At 38.9% G+C, this 15,640-nt stretch overlaps 1 protein-coding gene across 3 annotated transcripts in view; it reads right to left on the bottom strand.

Moving 5' to 3' along the window:
• UFL1 (UFM1 specific ligase 1) overlaps positions 1-15,640 on the bottom strand; it is a 51,928-nt gene that overhangs the window by 31,028 nt on the left and 5,260 nt on the right. For all 3 annotated transcript variants that reach the window (XM_067702544.1, XM_067702546.1, XM_067702545.1), the window contains 3 exons: positions 6,160-6,257; positions 5,521-5,635; positions 3,298-3,428 (listed from right to left, as the gene is read on the bottom strand). In XM_067702544.1, the coding sequence (XP_067558645.1) occupies positions 3,298-3,428; positions 5,521-5,635; positions 6,160-6,257 (344 nt within the window). The remainder of the gene's footprint in view (positions 1-3,297; positions 3,429-5,520; positions 5,636-6,159; positions 6,258-15,640) is intronic.

Genomic DNA, 15,640 nt, shown 5'->3' on the forward strand with positions numbered 1-15,640 from the left:
CTGAGTTGGTTCCTTGTATTTAAGAGGCAAATATGAAGATACATTACCTTAAATGGAACCATCTAGAAGCCACACAGCCTAGCAACATCTTTTGTGGCTCAAAATTTGTTTTTGCTCTCATGGTTTGATAATACCTCCATACAGAGAAACTCAGGGCTACTATGAGTCAGGAAAATATTATTTGCTGAACCAGATGATAACTACACTCACCACAAAAACTAGTCAAAGAAAAAGGATAAATATTTGTTAATAGGAAAAATACACTTTTAGGTTTTTTTTTTGTTTTTTTGACTAAGTGATAAACGTTCAGGGTACAAAAAAGTTACAAAACGGAGTCCCCCTCCATTCCTATCACTCAGCTACTCAGTTCCTCTCCTGGAAAAAACTACTGTTCTTGTGTTAGAAGGGTGATCTGGTGGAATCTGTCAGAGCCTATGTAAAGCAGACATCCACATAGGGAAGAGAGCTGTAGCAGCAAATGGGAGAAAAGTCACATAAAGGGGAATTAATCAAATAAGTAAATACATTAAGGATAATGGGAGCTAGGTTTCTCATGGACAGAGAAGGGAGTTACAATTATGGAAAAGGAGAAAACTAGAACAAGACTTAGAGTGTTGGAGGTATCAGTGTGAACTCATGGTTCCTGATACACAAAAATACAAAAATATAGATATATAGGGGGGTGTATACAATTGTGTAACGTGTATACCTTAGCTTGTCTGCTGAGAGGGCTTGGGAGTAGGAACAACCAAACAGCAATAAACAATCTAGTGTCCAGATCTTGGTTTCTAAATACTATACTCTACTAAAAGGAACCAGGGCTCGTTGGAGAAATGGCTGATTCCAAGGTTGGAACAGGTAAAGTATGAACTGAGCCTGGAACTTCTTGTTGCGCCAGAAAGAAGTGTTGGAAGAATGATGGGGACACGTCAAAAGGACACAGAAGCCAGCTTGAAAGGCCTTCCACTAGCTAAATCAGAGCCAATTTGAAAATCTAAATAATGGTAACAATAGATTATAATCCAATGAATAATATAGAAAACCATAAGTCCACAGTGATTTAATAAATGAATAAACTGAAAATTTGATGAAAAACAGGGTAACTCACATGATCTCAAACTGCCCTCCCCATAAATACTTAATTATAAAGGGAAACAAGAATCTTTATGAGAAGCCTAGCAGATATCTCCTTATTAAGAAGTCACAGTGCACCTCATCAGTAACTGGAAAAATCTAAATTGTATGCCACCTGATAGGGTTCAATGACAAGAACATATAATCACTTTTGTGATATTCCTGCCAAAGATGCATAACCTGAATATAAATATGACAAAGTAGCAGAAAGAAAAGATTTAATATTCTATGAAATAACTGGCCTGTGATCTTCAAGTGTCAAGGTCATGAAAGTAAGGTAAGTGTTCCAGTGACTAAGGAGACATGACATGACAATTAAATGCACTATGTGATTCTGAACTGGATCCTTTTTGTATAAAGAATATTATTGGAACAACTGGTAAAACATGAATGGGATCCAAGGACTGGATGGTAGTAATGGATCACGGTCAATTTTCTGATTTTGATGTTTGTATTGTAGTTCTATAGGATGTTGCCCTTGTTTGTAGGAAATACAGACTAAAGTGTGATTATGGGACATCATGTCAGCCACTTTCTCTCAAATGTGACAGAATTAAAAAACAAAAAGGTTCTCTAGCAACTTTTCTGTAAGTGTGAGATAAAAAAAGGAAAAAAGAGAGAAAGAAAACTGTTGCATTAGATTGCAAGCTCTCTCTTCTATCCTTTTAGTCTTTTGTTCCACCAGGGCCCTGAATGTATTAGGTGTTCAATGAGTGCTTTTGATTTGTTGAATGACAAAAAGAAATCACTGTGGCTGCCACGAAAAAATGTCCTGAAAAGTAATAAGAGTAGAAGAAGGGGGACTTGTTAGAAAGCTCCTGAAACAGTCTAGGTAAAAAATGGACTGAAGTGGTAAGAATGGTGATGTCAGAGAAGTAAAGATTACATAAATATTTAAAATATAAATTCAAAAGATGTTGTGTTATGGAAAGGGAGGTAAGAGAAAGGATGGCATAAAGAAGGACTCCCAGTTTTCTGGCAAAACCAACCTGATGATGATATTTACTGGTAATGGAAACACCAGTGGAAGAATAAATTCAGAAGAGGTGGAAAGTGGGACAGTAGTGAGTTATTTTAAATATGCTGAATTTGAGGCACTTATAATAAAACACTTCAACAGAGATGCTGTACAGATAGTATGAGTCTGAAACTTAGAAGAAAGGTAAAAGCACCTAGGCAGACAGTACAGGACTGAGAAGAAAAGATGGCCTGAAACAAAACTTTCAAGGCTCGTGAAAGGAGGAAGAGCCAGAAAAGGTACAGCCTAATAAGGTACAGTCAAAAGAGGTAAAAAGAAACCAGGAAAGTATAGTGTTAAGAAAAAAAAAAAAAAGAGAGATGAGAACATTTCAAGAAGGAAGCCGTAATTGGGGTTAAATGGTGCTATAAAGTAAAGTAAGCCAGGTGGGTGAGTTGAGAAGTGAATAAAGGTAAGAAAACTGAGGTAGTAACTGTAGACATCAATTCGAGAAGGTTCACTTTAAGGAAAGGAATAAACAAGATGGTAAAGGGAGTGGATGGGGTTGAGAGAGGTTTGATTGTTTTAAAATGGAGAAATCTGGACATTTAAATGCTGGTGGGACCCAAAAACCACTGAGATAAACTAAATGACACAGGAGAAAAGAGAGAATTGAGAATGTAGTTTTTCTTAATTCCACACTGGAGTTTGTTACACAGGGCCCAAACATTAAGTTCAAGTGATTTTGAAAGTAAAATTGTTATTCATTAGAATTCTAGAATGTTATTTAGTAAAAAAAAAATAGTTCTAAAGTCATCCAGCCCCGTCTGCGGCCCAAAGAAGTTAGGTGACTGACTGACTTATCTACTCAAGGTCACAAGGTTACTATGTGATAGGGATATGACCCAAGGACTTCTGACTGCATACTCTTTCCATGATCCCAGTGTGACTTTATATATGATCTGGGTGTTCTGCAGAAGTACATCTGGGGTCATAAGGATGGGGAAGGTAGGCAAGTAAAGGAGATGTGCGTTGGAGAGAGTGTGGCCACATTCTAGGGCTCTGGAATCCCCATTCCTATTTCACAGAAGCTGCCCTCTGTCTATTTAATAAACTAGGGGCCTGAATGAGATTCTGCTTTAAAAAAAAAAAGCAAACAATAATCAAACAAATGTAAAAATATACATAATTTAAAATATGCTTACCGGGTAATAGCACTGAACAACCCACGGATGCGTGCTTTATGTCTAGCTACAAAAGCTTCAGTAAATATTACTCCTCTGTTATCAAGATCAATGTGTCCGTTAATAATTCTACCTAGTCGCTGAGTTAGCGCCTGAGGGTAAAGATGGATGAAAATTCTTATTAATTTGAAAGAAAATTACACATTTACATTTGTACAGTCTTACTAGCATCATGTTGCATGCTGATGCTGTATTAATCATATGACTGAATAATTTCAGCAAGCATGAATTAACAAGATATATAAGGTAAAATGAAGACTTAGGATCTAGGAAACTTCATAATCTTATGGCAGAGACAAGAATCGAATAAATCAAATAGTTGAATGTTAAAAGGCTCAGCTACATGCTAAAATAAGGCCTATTTCTATGGTAAAATAAAACAGATTGATTAACCAATTTTCTAGATACAGGCAGTCTGACACATAGACAGCCAAGACATACACATGGGTCTTGGAGAGGATCCTATATGGAGCTTCTAACACTAACAGAGAGAAATAAATGTTATTCCAAGATTCTGCGACCTAGGGAAACATAAGACCTGAAAAGTTATCTTCTGTGATGCAAATATTAACAAACTGTGTCCAGAAATCTATACTGACAGACAACCTGATTTCTTGGTAATCTCAAGAGAGTATTTTTCCACAGCTACACTATGACTGGGATCAGGTACATATAAAATAAGCCTGGACATATTTGCCTTCCCAGGACAAGTTAAATCTACTCAAGTCAGCTGGCTGACACTTTTATGGTACAGAAAAATGCTTTCCAAACAACTTCTTAATGAGCTTTTAGAATACTGCCTGTGATTCTGAGAAAAATTAAAACTGGAAACTATTAAGAAACTATATATATTTCTAAAATGTATCAGTAGCACAATTTTATAAGAAATCATTTGAATCTGTTCTGATACTTTTATTTAAGGGTCTAAAATTTTTTTTTTTTACCTTCTGTGATTTACATATATTTGCCGATTTTATCTTCTGTGATTTACATACATTTGCTCAGGAGCTTAGGCTCCTAAAATGCTTTGTAAAACAGATCTATGCCCTAAATGGTATTTTAGATGCAATTAGAAGAAATCACTCAGCTAAAATGAGTGAGTAAATCTGTTGTATTATAAATTAATCTCATGCAATTATGGTTTGTTAAGTTAAAGTATACCTAAAAAGAGATTTGGCTTTTCCCTTATTTGTTGCAGTAAATACAAAACAAAACCATCATTTATTGAGTACTTCCACTGTGCCAGCCATTTCAGTAGATATATCATGAATATAGCCTCACTGAGATCTATGAAAGAGACAATTATTCCCATTTTCAGATATGTAACTGGAAGCACAAAAGACGTGAAATAATTTTCCTGACACTGAATAACTAAGCAGTGGCATAGCCAGAATTCAAATCAAGGTCTGTTTAACTCCAAAGCCCATGCACTTTCCACTGTACCAAATGGACTTCTATAATTCTAAAATGTCAAACCATTTTAAGAAAAAAGAAACAGGGAACTAGCCTCTATTTTCAGGTAGCATTGTTATTACACTATAAATCAAGATATCTGATTTGAGTATTGACACAAGTACCAAAAATGAAGAGAATATAAGTGATTCCTTGGTTCTTCTTCCTGTCACACTGACAGTTTAGAGGAAAAAAGGTGACATCAAAATATGTTGGTACTACTTACATTTTGGGCAAGAAAATTCTTTGTTGGGAAGGGATGTTCTGTGCACTGCAGGATGTTTAGCATCAGCCTTGACCTTTACCACACAAGATGCCAGTAGCACCCCTTCTAAATTATAGTCTTCATCAGTTATTTCTTAAAATATTTCTTAAAATATAACTAGGCAATCAGAACTGATGATACCCTGGTTAAAGTTTCTGTACAGTTGTTATCAGAACATTAAATAAACCTATATGCTTATGGTATACCTCCTACTGCATCAAAGCAGGCCTAGAACTTAAGTCTACTTTAGTTTAGGGTGTCTCTGGGTTCAGGAAGATTACAATCACGTCTAAACAATCTCATCAGAGTCATTAATGTTTAAGTATTCCCCAAATATATTGTTAGAACATCAGTAGTCAAACACTTGCAAAAAATCAATTAATGGTAAGAAGGTATAGTTTCTTCCCTCCCATTAAAATTCTTTTATTTATCTGAAAAGACATATTATTGTATTAAGAAAAAAATACCTGTGTCAGAAAGTTTCCGGGAAGATCATAGGTTTTACACAGTTCGGATATGGTTACCTGACCACTTTCCTGTAATTTATCATTTACCTCTTCTGCTAACCGATCCAAATAGTTCCTAATAGTTTAAAAAAAAAAAAGGAAAAACCCAATTAGGAATAATAATTTTCCTCTATCTATTATGTCTAATTCCTGTTGCAATAAGGTATGCCTCAAAAGTAATGAATATGTTTAGGTAAACACCATTCATTACTCATATTCTGAAAATTTTCTTATCAATTTAAATGTAAGGTTAATCAAATAATAAATGCTGAAATTGTTTTCAACAATTAAAATTCTGCAATCATTTTCATTAATATTTTTGGAACAATTCTGCTTTCAGAGTTAAACTCATACAGGAAAGATGATAAAAAATTATGTTTTGTGTCGCTTTAAAACAACAGAAAAAAATAAAAGTTATATTATTTCCAAGTACTCCACACAAGTAAGCACTTACTTTTTAAGTACAATGATCCTTACAATGAAAATCAGCACTAAGAGTTCTAAACAAAATGCTGAAGTGGCCACAACTGTTCTAAATTTAAGTATAAATTTACTTACAAAAAAAGAAAACAAAAAAGTGTCCTTAAATATCGTACATACTCATCTATCAGTTGTCCCAACACTAGCTGAACATGTCTTTCTGATTTAACAATGTCACCAATTCTATTTTCAATATGAGTCAGATCCACATTAATCGCCTGGAAAATAAGTACAAATTCTATTAGTGATAAGTTCATACTGTTTAAGTTTGAAATTACATATTTAGAACTTTAAAAAAAAAACTTACTTATCCTTAGGTGAATTTCAAATTGATATGAAATATTATAACAAGTCTCAAATAAAAAATTAGAGGCTTGTTGCTTATTTACTTTGATTTCTGAACAAGTACATTTTCACTTGCTAAGAAAGTTCATATTAAGAAGTTACACCATTTCAGGGGTCTTTTCTCCTCCAGAGTCCCTCCTGGAGCCTGGGGAGTCTGGTGGGGCGCAACAGGCAAGTCCCAACCTGCCAGAGATCACACAGTGAGTTGGTGAGTCTGCGACCCAAACCACCCGTTGCCTCGGAGCAGTCGCCAGACTGCCGCCCCACAGGCAGCCACTTGGCCCAAGGATCAACCCAGCCCTGGCTCTCTCGCTCAGGAGAGGCTCTGCAGGCCAGAATTCAGGGGATCAAGTTGGCCCATGCATCTCAGCTCCTGCTGTGGTTCTCAGGCTTGCTAAGACGTCAGCCAAACCTGCTGTTGGCTTCGTGAACAAGGCTTCTCGGCAGATCCTGGCTGGTGGTTCTGAGCTGGGAGGTAGGTGTAGATGGGCCCCTGGGCTGAACAGTTAAAGTTTGTCAGGCAGAGTAAATTGGAGCTTTGTGTTCCCTAGACACTTCAAGGACAAAGCTAATGGCAGGAGCTGAGCTCTGCCAGAATAGAGATAAGATGACCACATCTATCACTCCTGAGGTCAAGGAGACCTCCCTGACTGCACATGTGCAGAAAGACTCCTTGGGGGTCAAAAAGGGAGGCGCGCTACCCCATAATAGGTGCTGTCAATGTCCCATAGGCTGCTGCGCTGGAATCCATCTTGGCAAAAAGATGCACCTGCATATGGAGAAGCACCCTGGGTCAGGTCAGAGGTTGGAAACGAAGCAAGATGACTGGCCAGAGAAAAACAAACACCTGGAAAAACTCCCTCCATATAAGTGATTTAAATCACCTCTCTGGTGTGCTCCTCATTAGGGAGGATGCCTGCACTCTTCTCTGGGTGCATATTTTTGCTTTGCTCTAAATAAACTGGTTCTTTGTTCTCTTTGCACATACTGTGCTTCCAATAAATCTTGTGCCTGCTTTACAATGTCTTTTTGTGAATTTTTTCTCTCAAGAAGACAAGGACCAAGGTCCTCTCACCTGCCGACGTCGTCTGGTGCCGTGACTTGGATTGCTTCCAAGGTAACTTGCACGTCTTGCTCAACTATGGCTAGAGACCTCTGCTTGCACTATCTTCCTTAGCTTCTCTTTTGGCCTGCACCTTTCTTTCCTACTTTTCTTGCACATAAGGGTCTGTTTTTCACTACATATTTTCACACCCTCCTGGGAGAAGATCTTTTGCTTTTTATTTCTAAACTGCCAATGCTGTCTTTGTCAGGCTGAGTGCACAGGCTCCCTGAGGTCTTATCTTTGTTACAAAAAACACCAGGGCATGACTTTGGAAATAATTATGTTTCCCAACTCCAATTCTTCCAAGAGTTCCTCCTTTTACCTCTCGGACCCCCCAACCCCTCAAGCTTTGGCAGCCCTTACACTGCTATGGACAGCCTATTGGGCTGGCCAATTCCCAGCAGATAATGTCATAAATTTTACAAATGCTCAACCCCGAGGAGTACATCCCAGTAGGAAATCTTGTTATAGGACATAGGGGAGATCTGATGTCTACAAAGCTTAAGGGAAAACCGGCAACCACTCTGCACTGGTTCAAATGTCCACCCCAGGTAAGAAGGGAGGGCACCCTGTGCAAGAAACCAAAGCTGACCAGAGATGTCTGGTTAGAAATCAGTGGGGGAGTACAGGATGCTCCAAAGCCCATCAGCATTAAGATCGAAAGACATTCAGAGGACACTCTGAATCTCCTCCAGGTGCCTCCTAGTAATGTTTCCAGGATGCTGGACTTCATTTCTAGGAGCACTGTTCTCAGTTGCAGGTTATTCAACATGGGAGGATCTCCTTCTAAACCAAAAAAAAAACACCCCTCAGAAACGCTCCCAGGGCACTAAGTTCTTTTTGTTCTTTCTGTCCACTTTTAGTCATAAACACCATGAAAGGTATCCCTGGGACAACAATGTATCAGCCAGTCTGCCTCTGTCATTAGGGCCAATTTGAGCACTCTTTGGTCTAAATTCTAGCTATGAAACTATGAATACAGAAAAAGATGATTTTTTTTTTTGACACTGTGTGGCCACAATACTCTTTAGACCCCAGAAAAAACTGGTTAAGATAAAACCCTTTTGAAATTGCAAAACTGGTTCTTTCTGCATATGCAATTAGAGAAAGCTAGCTTGTTAAAATACTTTTTTTCAGAATTCTGATCCTGAGAGAACAAAAATACGCCTAGGAGAAAGCCTGAAGTTAACTCTTATCATGTCCTTGAGAGACAAACACAGCCCACTTTGCCTGAGACTTCAGCCTTGGGTTAATTAGTAGAACTTCAAGCCAAGGGGAAAAAAAAGCAAAGAGGCATTTTAAACCTCAAGCAGAAACTGTGAGATTTCTGTCTGTCTGGATTTATGTATATCTCAGTATATGTCTCTGTCTGTGGATAATATTGCTGAGGCTAATTCGTAAATGAACTCTATTTAATTGGCTGAAAGAAAAGTAAGTGCTTATAAATCAAACAATTCTATATATAAGAGAAACTAAGCTAAACAAATTTCAGGTTCACATGATCTGGGAAATATTCAGTATTGAATTGATATCTGACATGTCTTTAGAGTCATCAATATTAAGTATAATACCTTTGTTTTACCTAGGTTTACTGACAGTCATTAAGTTCACACTGTATCTGTTACATTTGTCAACAAGAGAATTAACTTGGTATGGGATAAAAGCTTTTGAGTAAACAGTGTGGGAATAATTGTTTTAGTTTTTCCAGATTTTTGGTACCTTGAAACTTTAGTTTTGCTAAATCAAGTCAAATGATAAAAAATCATTAAACGTCTAAATCATTTTTAAGATAAAATACTGAAATATTGATTGTTGAACAAATCTAAATTCACCTACTTTTGTCTTCTCGCAAGAGGGAAACTAAAGATGTTTGGGTTTATCAGACACATGCCTTGTACTACATTGAGAAAAGAAACTGTGCTTTGGGAAAATGCATGTTTTTAGAGGTTATGGAATATATTAAGTTTGCTAATCAGGAAATACCAATACGACAAACAGTTCACAATTGCTTTCTTCTTGGTTTTCACTAGAGGTTAAGGTTTTTAAGGGTTAACAAGTATAATACGTAATTAAAGCTACTAAAATGATAAGGGAAGCATTTCACTGTGTGAAGCAAGCAGAATATATGTTGTCGGTGATAGAAGATATGAAGACTGGAATTTAGTTTTCTCTCTGTTAAGAGAACAAAGTTTTCTTGGAATGCTGCTTTTGATAAGAGACTGTGTTAATTTCTTTGTCTTTAGGTGATTTGTATTTGCTTTTGAAATCTTTTGTTACTTTGGTTGAGTAAATAAGTATTATTTCACAATGATCTATGATTCTATTTGACTGTTTTAAAACTTTTTGATATTTTTTTGATATTTTTTAACAAACTTCCCAAGTGTCAAATTCTAATTAAAGTTCTTCTGACCTCCAGCTAACTTCAAGGCACTTCACAGGGCCTCTGAGGCATCTCAGAAAAATATTACACTAACTGGGATTATCTGACAGATTAAATTACAGGAGGAACATTGTCAAATAAAAGGTAACAATGACAGAATCTGTAAAGATCATGACACATGTAGATAAAGTTCACTCTGCTTCTACAAAGATTAACCCCTGACTGTCAGACTCTGCCATCCTGATGTCCTTGTAACATGGCAATGGTCTACTCCTAAATCAGGGAACTTAAAATGGGTAAACAATAGCTGTAAATTAAACAGGGTTATGGGAAATCCAAGATGGCCACCTGGCTTTTCCCAGCTCCCTGGCAAACTCCATTTTTACTTGATGGGTTAAAGCCTTCCCTGGCTACAGGGCTGATGCCCTCATAATGAAAAGGAAATGGTTAAAAAATGTGTTTTCCACTTGGGGTATACTTTCTTCAACCTCCAGTGATCGAGACACCCACTTCACTAGACAAATCATATAAGCCTTAACACAAACTTCTTGAAATTATCACTGTAACTATCATCCTCAATCATCAGGCAAGGTCAACAAAACTAATGGAAAAAGTGGACTCAAACAGAACAAAAATTAATTACATGGGATTAAAGGAACTGGTAAATATGATTAATTTTTATGACTCTGACATATTACCAACTTCTAATCTTTGTTTTTCAGATACAGAAAAGCCCTTCTCCTCAAGCTACTTATGGCTTACAACAATTTGGTAATTTACACCTGAGGATAAAATTAAAACATTTTTCTCTTTGCCTGGTCCCTCCAGAAATTGGAGATCCTTGGGTTATGAACAGCCTTATCAGGTAAATAAAAAAGACTGCCTCCTGACATGTAAAGGAATCTCAAAATACTTTAGGGACCTCTAGAAGACAGAAATCCACCTAAGCAAAATCTGATGGCAGGCCTTTGGCATGGCTTTCTTGGCCTTGAGAGGCCTTTTGGGAATTTAGTCTGAGACTCCTGAGGAGTTACACCAGAGTCAGTATGGAGGAGCCTATGCTGTCAATGGACCAAACTTATTTTGAAAACAAATTGATCTTGGCTGTGTTTGGTGGAAATGAGGGCATTTTAGAAAAAGGATTATGTTTCACTAAATATTAAATTCTAGTTTTGTTAATTAAGGCCTGTGTCTACTAAGACTCACTTCCCAGATAGTTCCTTGCTGTTAACATTATATTGTTACAAAATTTAATTAAATTATTAAAGGGACATTCTAAGTTTCTTTCTGAAGCCTAACTTCATAATCAACCTTTGGATAAAGGTCACATACTCCATGATCTACAACCTGGAGATTAACACCAGGCTATGATCATTTAAGTTTAAAGGAACAATTAGACTATACTAAGGATAACCAGCCTAGTAACATTAGGAAATTAGGCTGAACGTCTTATGGACAATGCCAATGTATATAATTTCCCTTAAAGATACGAAGTGGTACAAAACAGACTAAGACAGACAACTTGGGGATGTACTAGGCTGCACCTAATGTAAGTTCTTGACTTAAACCCTTACTTCTGACCTTACTAATACTGCTAGCTATATTATTTTTTATTGCCTGTTTTACAAAATTGTTGTTTCTTACATTACCAAATGTATGACTGATCTCTGATAAAATGATGATATATATAGTCTCATACGAAATCAATGACTGTTAGTGTAACTCTAGATATGGGAGGAAGCAACAAAAGGGAATATTTTCCTGGATCATAAGAGACTAGTAAGACAGGTGGTCCAAAGACTTTTGGCTACTGATAACAAGGCCTCGTCCAGTAATAAATAGCACAGTGAGTGGCCTGTCAGCAAAATCTTCACCAGACCTGGGAATGAACATTCCTAGCACCATGGTACAAAATGGTCATAAAATGCCGCCCAAACCATGTTCAAATTTATGATTATAAAGGGCCCTGCCAACTGGAAACTGGCACTCGCCATCTACCTCTACAAGGATTAAATCATGAGCTGCTTCAGCTGCTGACCTTCAACATCCCATGAAAAGAGTTCGGAATGGAAATCAGAAATGAGGCACTCTGTGCTCTGGGAAAAAGTGACAGAACAGGCCTTCAGATAGTTAGATATTTTCAGGTAAGGATATTTTTGATCCCTAATTCTTGCCTCTTCTCATACCTAGAAAAACATTAAAATCATTAACGGTGACATCTGCTTTGGCTATTAAGGGAAAAATTACAATTAAAAGTCAAAAAGTCAGCCATCCAAGGTAATACTAGGTGACACTATGGGCGTGATTTCAGAAAAGACTTTGTATTGCTGAGAACTTAAGTTTTATGAGCTGTGTCAAACTTGACGCCACCGGCCGTTCTCAGGACAATACCAGCTGACAGCTGGTAGCTACAACCTTACGTTTTCAAGGTCTCCTTTTGTAACTACTACATTTTTAAATAATAAAATTGCTTTAGATCATACATTAACAGAAAGAAGGGACATGTGTAGTGACCAACAGCTCCTGTTATTTATGTTTTAATAACACATCAAAGGTTAAAACCTACTCAGATAAAACTAGACAACTGGCTACGTGGCTACAGGTCTCCCCGAAGCACCAGGTCCATACTGGGTCTCAGGTTTATTCTCCCGGAAAAAAAAATTAGATCTGTTTAGTCTATTAATGTTCAGGTTGTCAATCCTCCAACTCCTTCTAACTGGGACTGTAACACCTACAACAATCACACTGGGTTAACAGAAAAGGACGTCAAAAATATATGACCAGGCCAAATGGTTCCATTCTTTGGACAGGATAAGCCAAGTACTGACTCTATCTGGACCCGTACCAAAACTGTTACCAAATGTAACCTGGTTCTTACTCCTGCTTGGGCCTCTGGTTACAATAATTCTTTTACTGATCTTTGGCCCTTGCCTTCTTTTAATCTACTTCTTCAGTTTGTTCTCTGCAACAGTTTCCCAGACAAGATGATGGTGATCCAGAGATTCCAGCCATTCCTTGAAACAGATCTTGCCAGAATAATAACAGAAGTCACCCTGGGGCCCCTTAATGAAACCTGGTGAGGGCTCCATGACCCCAAGTAGGTAGGGTCTATGAGCCCCTTGCCAGCCTAAAGAATCTATAGAGGAAAGACTGTTGCTGTTCATCCTCCCAATAAAGATTTCTTGGGGTTCACATCTCTCAGGGGGATTTGAGGTAGAAGGTAGACAGGCCCCTGGGCTGAAGAGCTAGAGTTTGTCAGGCAGAGTAATTGGAGGTTTGTATGCCCTAGACACTTCAAGGACAAAGTTAATGGCAGGAGCTGAGCTCTGCTGAAGTAATTAGATAAGATGACTGCATCTATCACTCCTGAGGTCAAGGAAACCTCCCTGACTGCACATGTGCAGAAAGACTCCTTGGGGGTCAAAAAGGAAGGGGCGCTGCCCCATAAAAGGTGCTGTCAATCTTCCATAGGCCTCTGTGCTGGAATCCACCTTGGCAAAAAGGTGCACACGCATATCAGGAAGGGCCCTGGGTCTGGTCAGAGGTGGGAAACGAAGCAAGATGACTGGCCAAAGGAAAACAAAGGCCCGGAAAAACTGCCTCCATATAAGTGATTTAAATCACCTCTCTGGTGTGCTCCTCATCAGGGAGAACGTCCACACTCTTCTCTGGGTGTGTATTTCTGCTTTGCTCTAAATAAATTGCTTCTTTGTTCTCTTTGCACATACTGTGCTTCCGATAAACTCTGTGCCTGCTTTACAGTGGAATTCTCTCTCCAAAAAAGACAAGGACCAAGGTCCTCTAACCTAACGACATCAGTTCTGCTCATTTTTGGAAGGTAGGGAAACAAGGTGGTGGAGTTGAAGGACGTGAGCTCACCTCTTCTCAAGAAAACACCAAAATCACAACTAACTGCTGAACAACTATCAACAAAAAACACTGGAATCTATCAAAAAGGGTATTCCCATCCAAAGACAAAGAAGGAGCCAGAAGGAGATGCCAGGAGGGGCGCTTTCTCAATATAATCAAACCCCGTACCCGCCAGGTGAATAATCCACAAACTGGATCCTCTGTTAGAGTTTCTCCCACAGAAGTGAGAGTTCTGATCCCCACGTCAGGCTCCCCAGCCTAGGGGTCTGGCATCAGGAGGAAGAGCCCCCAGAGCATTTGGCTTTGAAGGCCGGTGGGCTTGAGTGCAGGAGCTCCACAGGACTAGGGGAAATAGAGACTCCACACTTGGAGGGCACACACAAGGTTTCATATTCACTGGGACCCAGAGCAAAGCAGTGACTCCACAGTAGCCTGGGCCAGACCTACCTTAGGGTCCTGGAGGGTCTCCTAGGAAGGTGGGGGTCTGCTGTGGCCCACTGTGGGGACAAGGACACTGGTGGCAGAGGCCCCAGGGAATACTCCTCAGCATGAGCTCTTTTGGAGGTCGCCATTTTGGCACCAAGATCTGGCCCCACCCAACAGCCTGCAGGCTCCAGTGTTGGGACACCTCAGGCCAAACAACCAACAGGGTGGGACCACGCCCCATTCATCAACAGAAAGGCTACCTAGCGTCCTGAGCCCACAACCACCTCTAGACACACCCCTTGACATGGCCCTGTCCACCAGAAGGGCAGGACCCAGCTCCACCCACCAGGGGGCAGGCACCAGTCCCTCCCACCAGGAAGACTGCACAAGCCCCTGAACCAACCTCACCCACCAGGAGGCAAACACCAGAAGCAAGGAGAACTACAATCCTGAAGCCTGTGGAATGGAAACCTCAAACACAGAAAGTTAAATAAAATGACATGGTAGAGAAATATGTTCCAGATAAAGGAATAAGATGAAGCCCCAGAAGGACAACTAAGTGAAGTGGAAATGGGCAATCTGCCTGAAAAAGAATTCAGAATAATGATAGCAAAGATGATCCAAGATCTCGGAAAAAGAATGAAGGCACAGACTGGGAAGATACAAGAAATGTTAAACGAGAGCTAGAAGATTTAAAGAACAAACAGAGATGAACAATACAATAACTGTGATGAAAAATACACTAGAAGCAATCAACAGCAGAATAAATGAGGCAGAAGAACACATAAGTGAGCTGGAAGATAGATTGGTGGAAATCACTGCTGTGGAAAAGAATAAAGAAAAAAGAATGAAAAGAAATGAGGACAACCTAAGACACCTCTGGGACAACATTAAATGTGCCAACATTCACATTATAGGGGTCCCAGAAGGAGAAGAGAGAGAAAGGGCATGAGAAGATATTTGAAGCGGTAACAGCCGAAAACTCCCCTAACACGAGAAAGGAAACACTCACTCAAGACCAGGAAGCGCAGAGTCCCTTACAGGATAAACCCAAGGAGGAACAAGCCAAGACACATACTGATCAAACCGAAGAATAAAAACCGTATGATAATCTCAATAGATGCAGAAAAAGCTTTTGACAAAATTCAACACCCAGCTATGATAAAAACTCGTCAGAAAGTTGGGCATAGAGGGAACACACCTCAACATAATAAAGGCCATATACAACAAACCTACAGCTAGCATCATACTCAATGGGGAAAAGCTGAAAGCATTTCCTCTGAGATCAGAAACAAGATAAGGATGTCCACTCTCGCCACTTTTATTCAACATCGTTTTGGAAGTTCTAGCCATGGCAATCAGAGAAAAAAGAGAAATAAAAGGAATCCAAATTGGAAAGGAAGTAAAACTGTCACTGTTTGCGGATGAAATGACACTATACACAGAAAATCCTAAAGATGCTACCAGATAAGTAA

This window comes from Pseudorca crassidens, chromosome 13, assembly GCF_039906515.1.
Source record: "Pseudorca crassidens isolate mPseCra1 chromosome 13, mPseCra1.hap1, whole genome shotgun sequence".
In the NCBI taxonomy this organism is placed as follows: Eukaryota; Metazoa; Chordata; class Mammalia; order Artiodactyla; family Delphinidae; genus Pseudorca; species Pseudorca crassidens.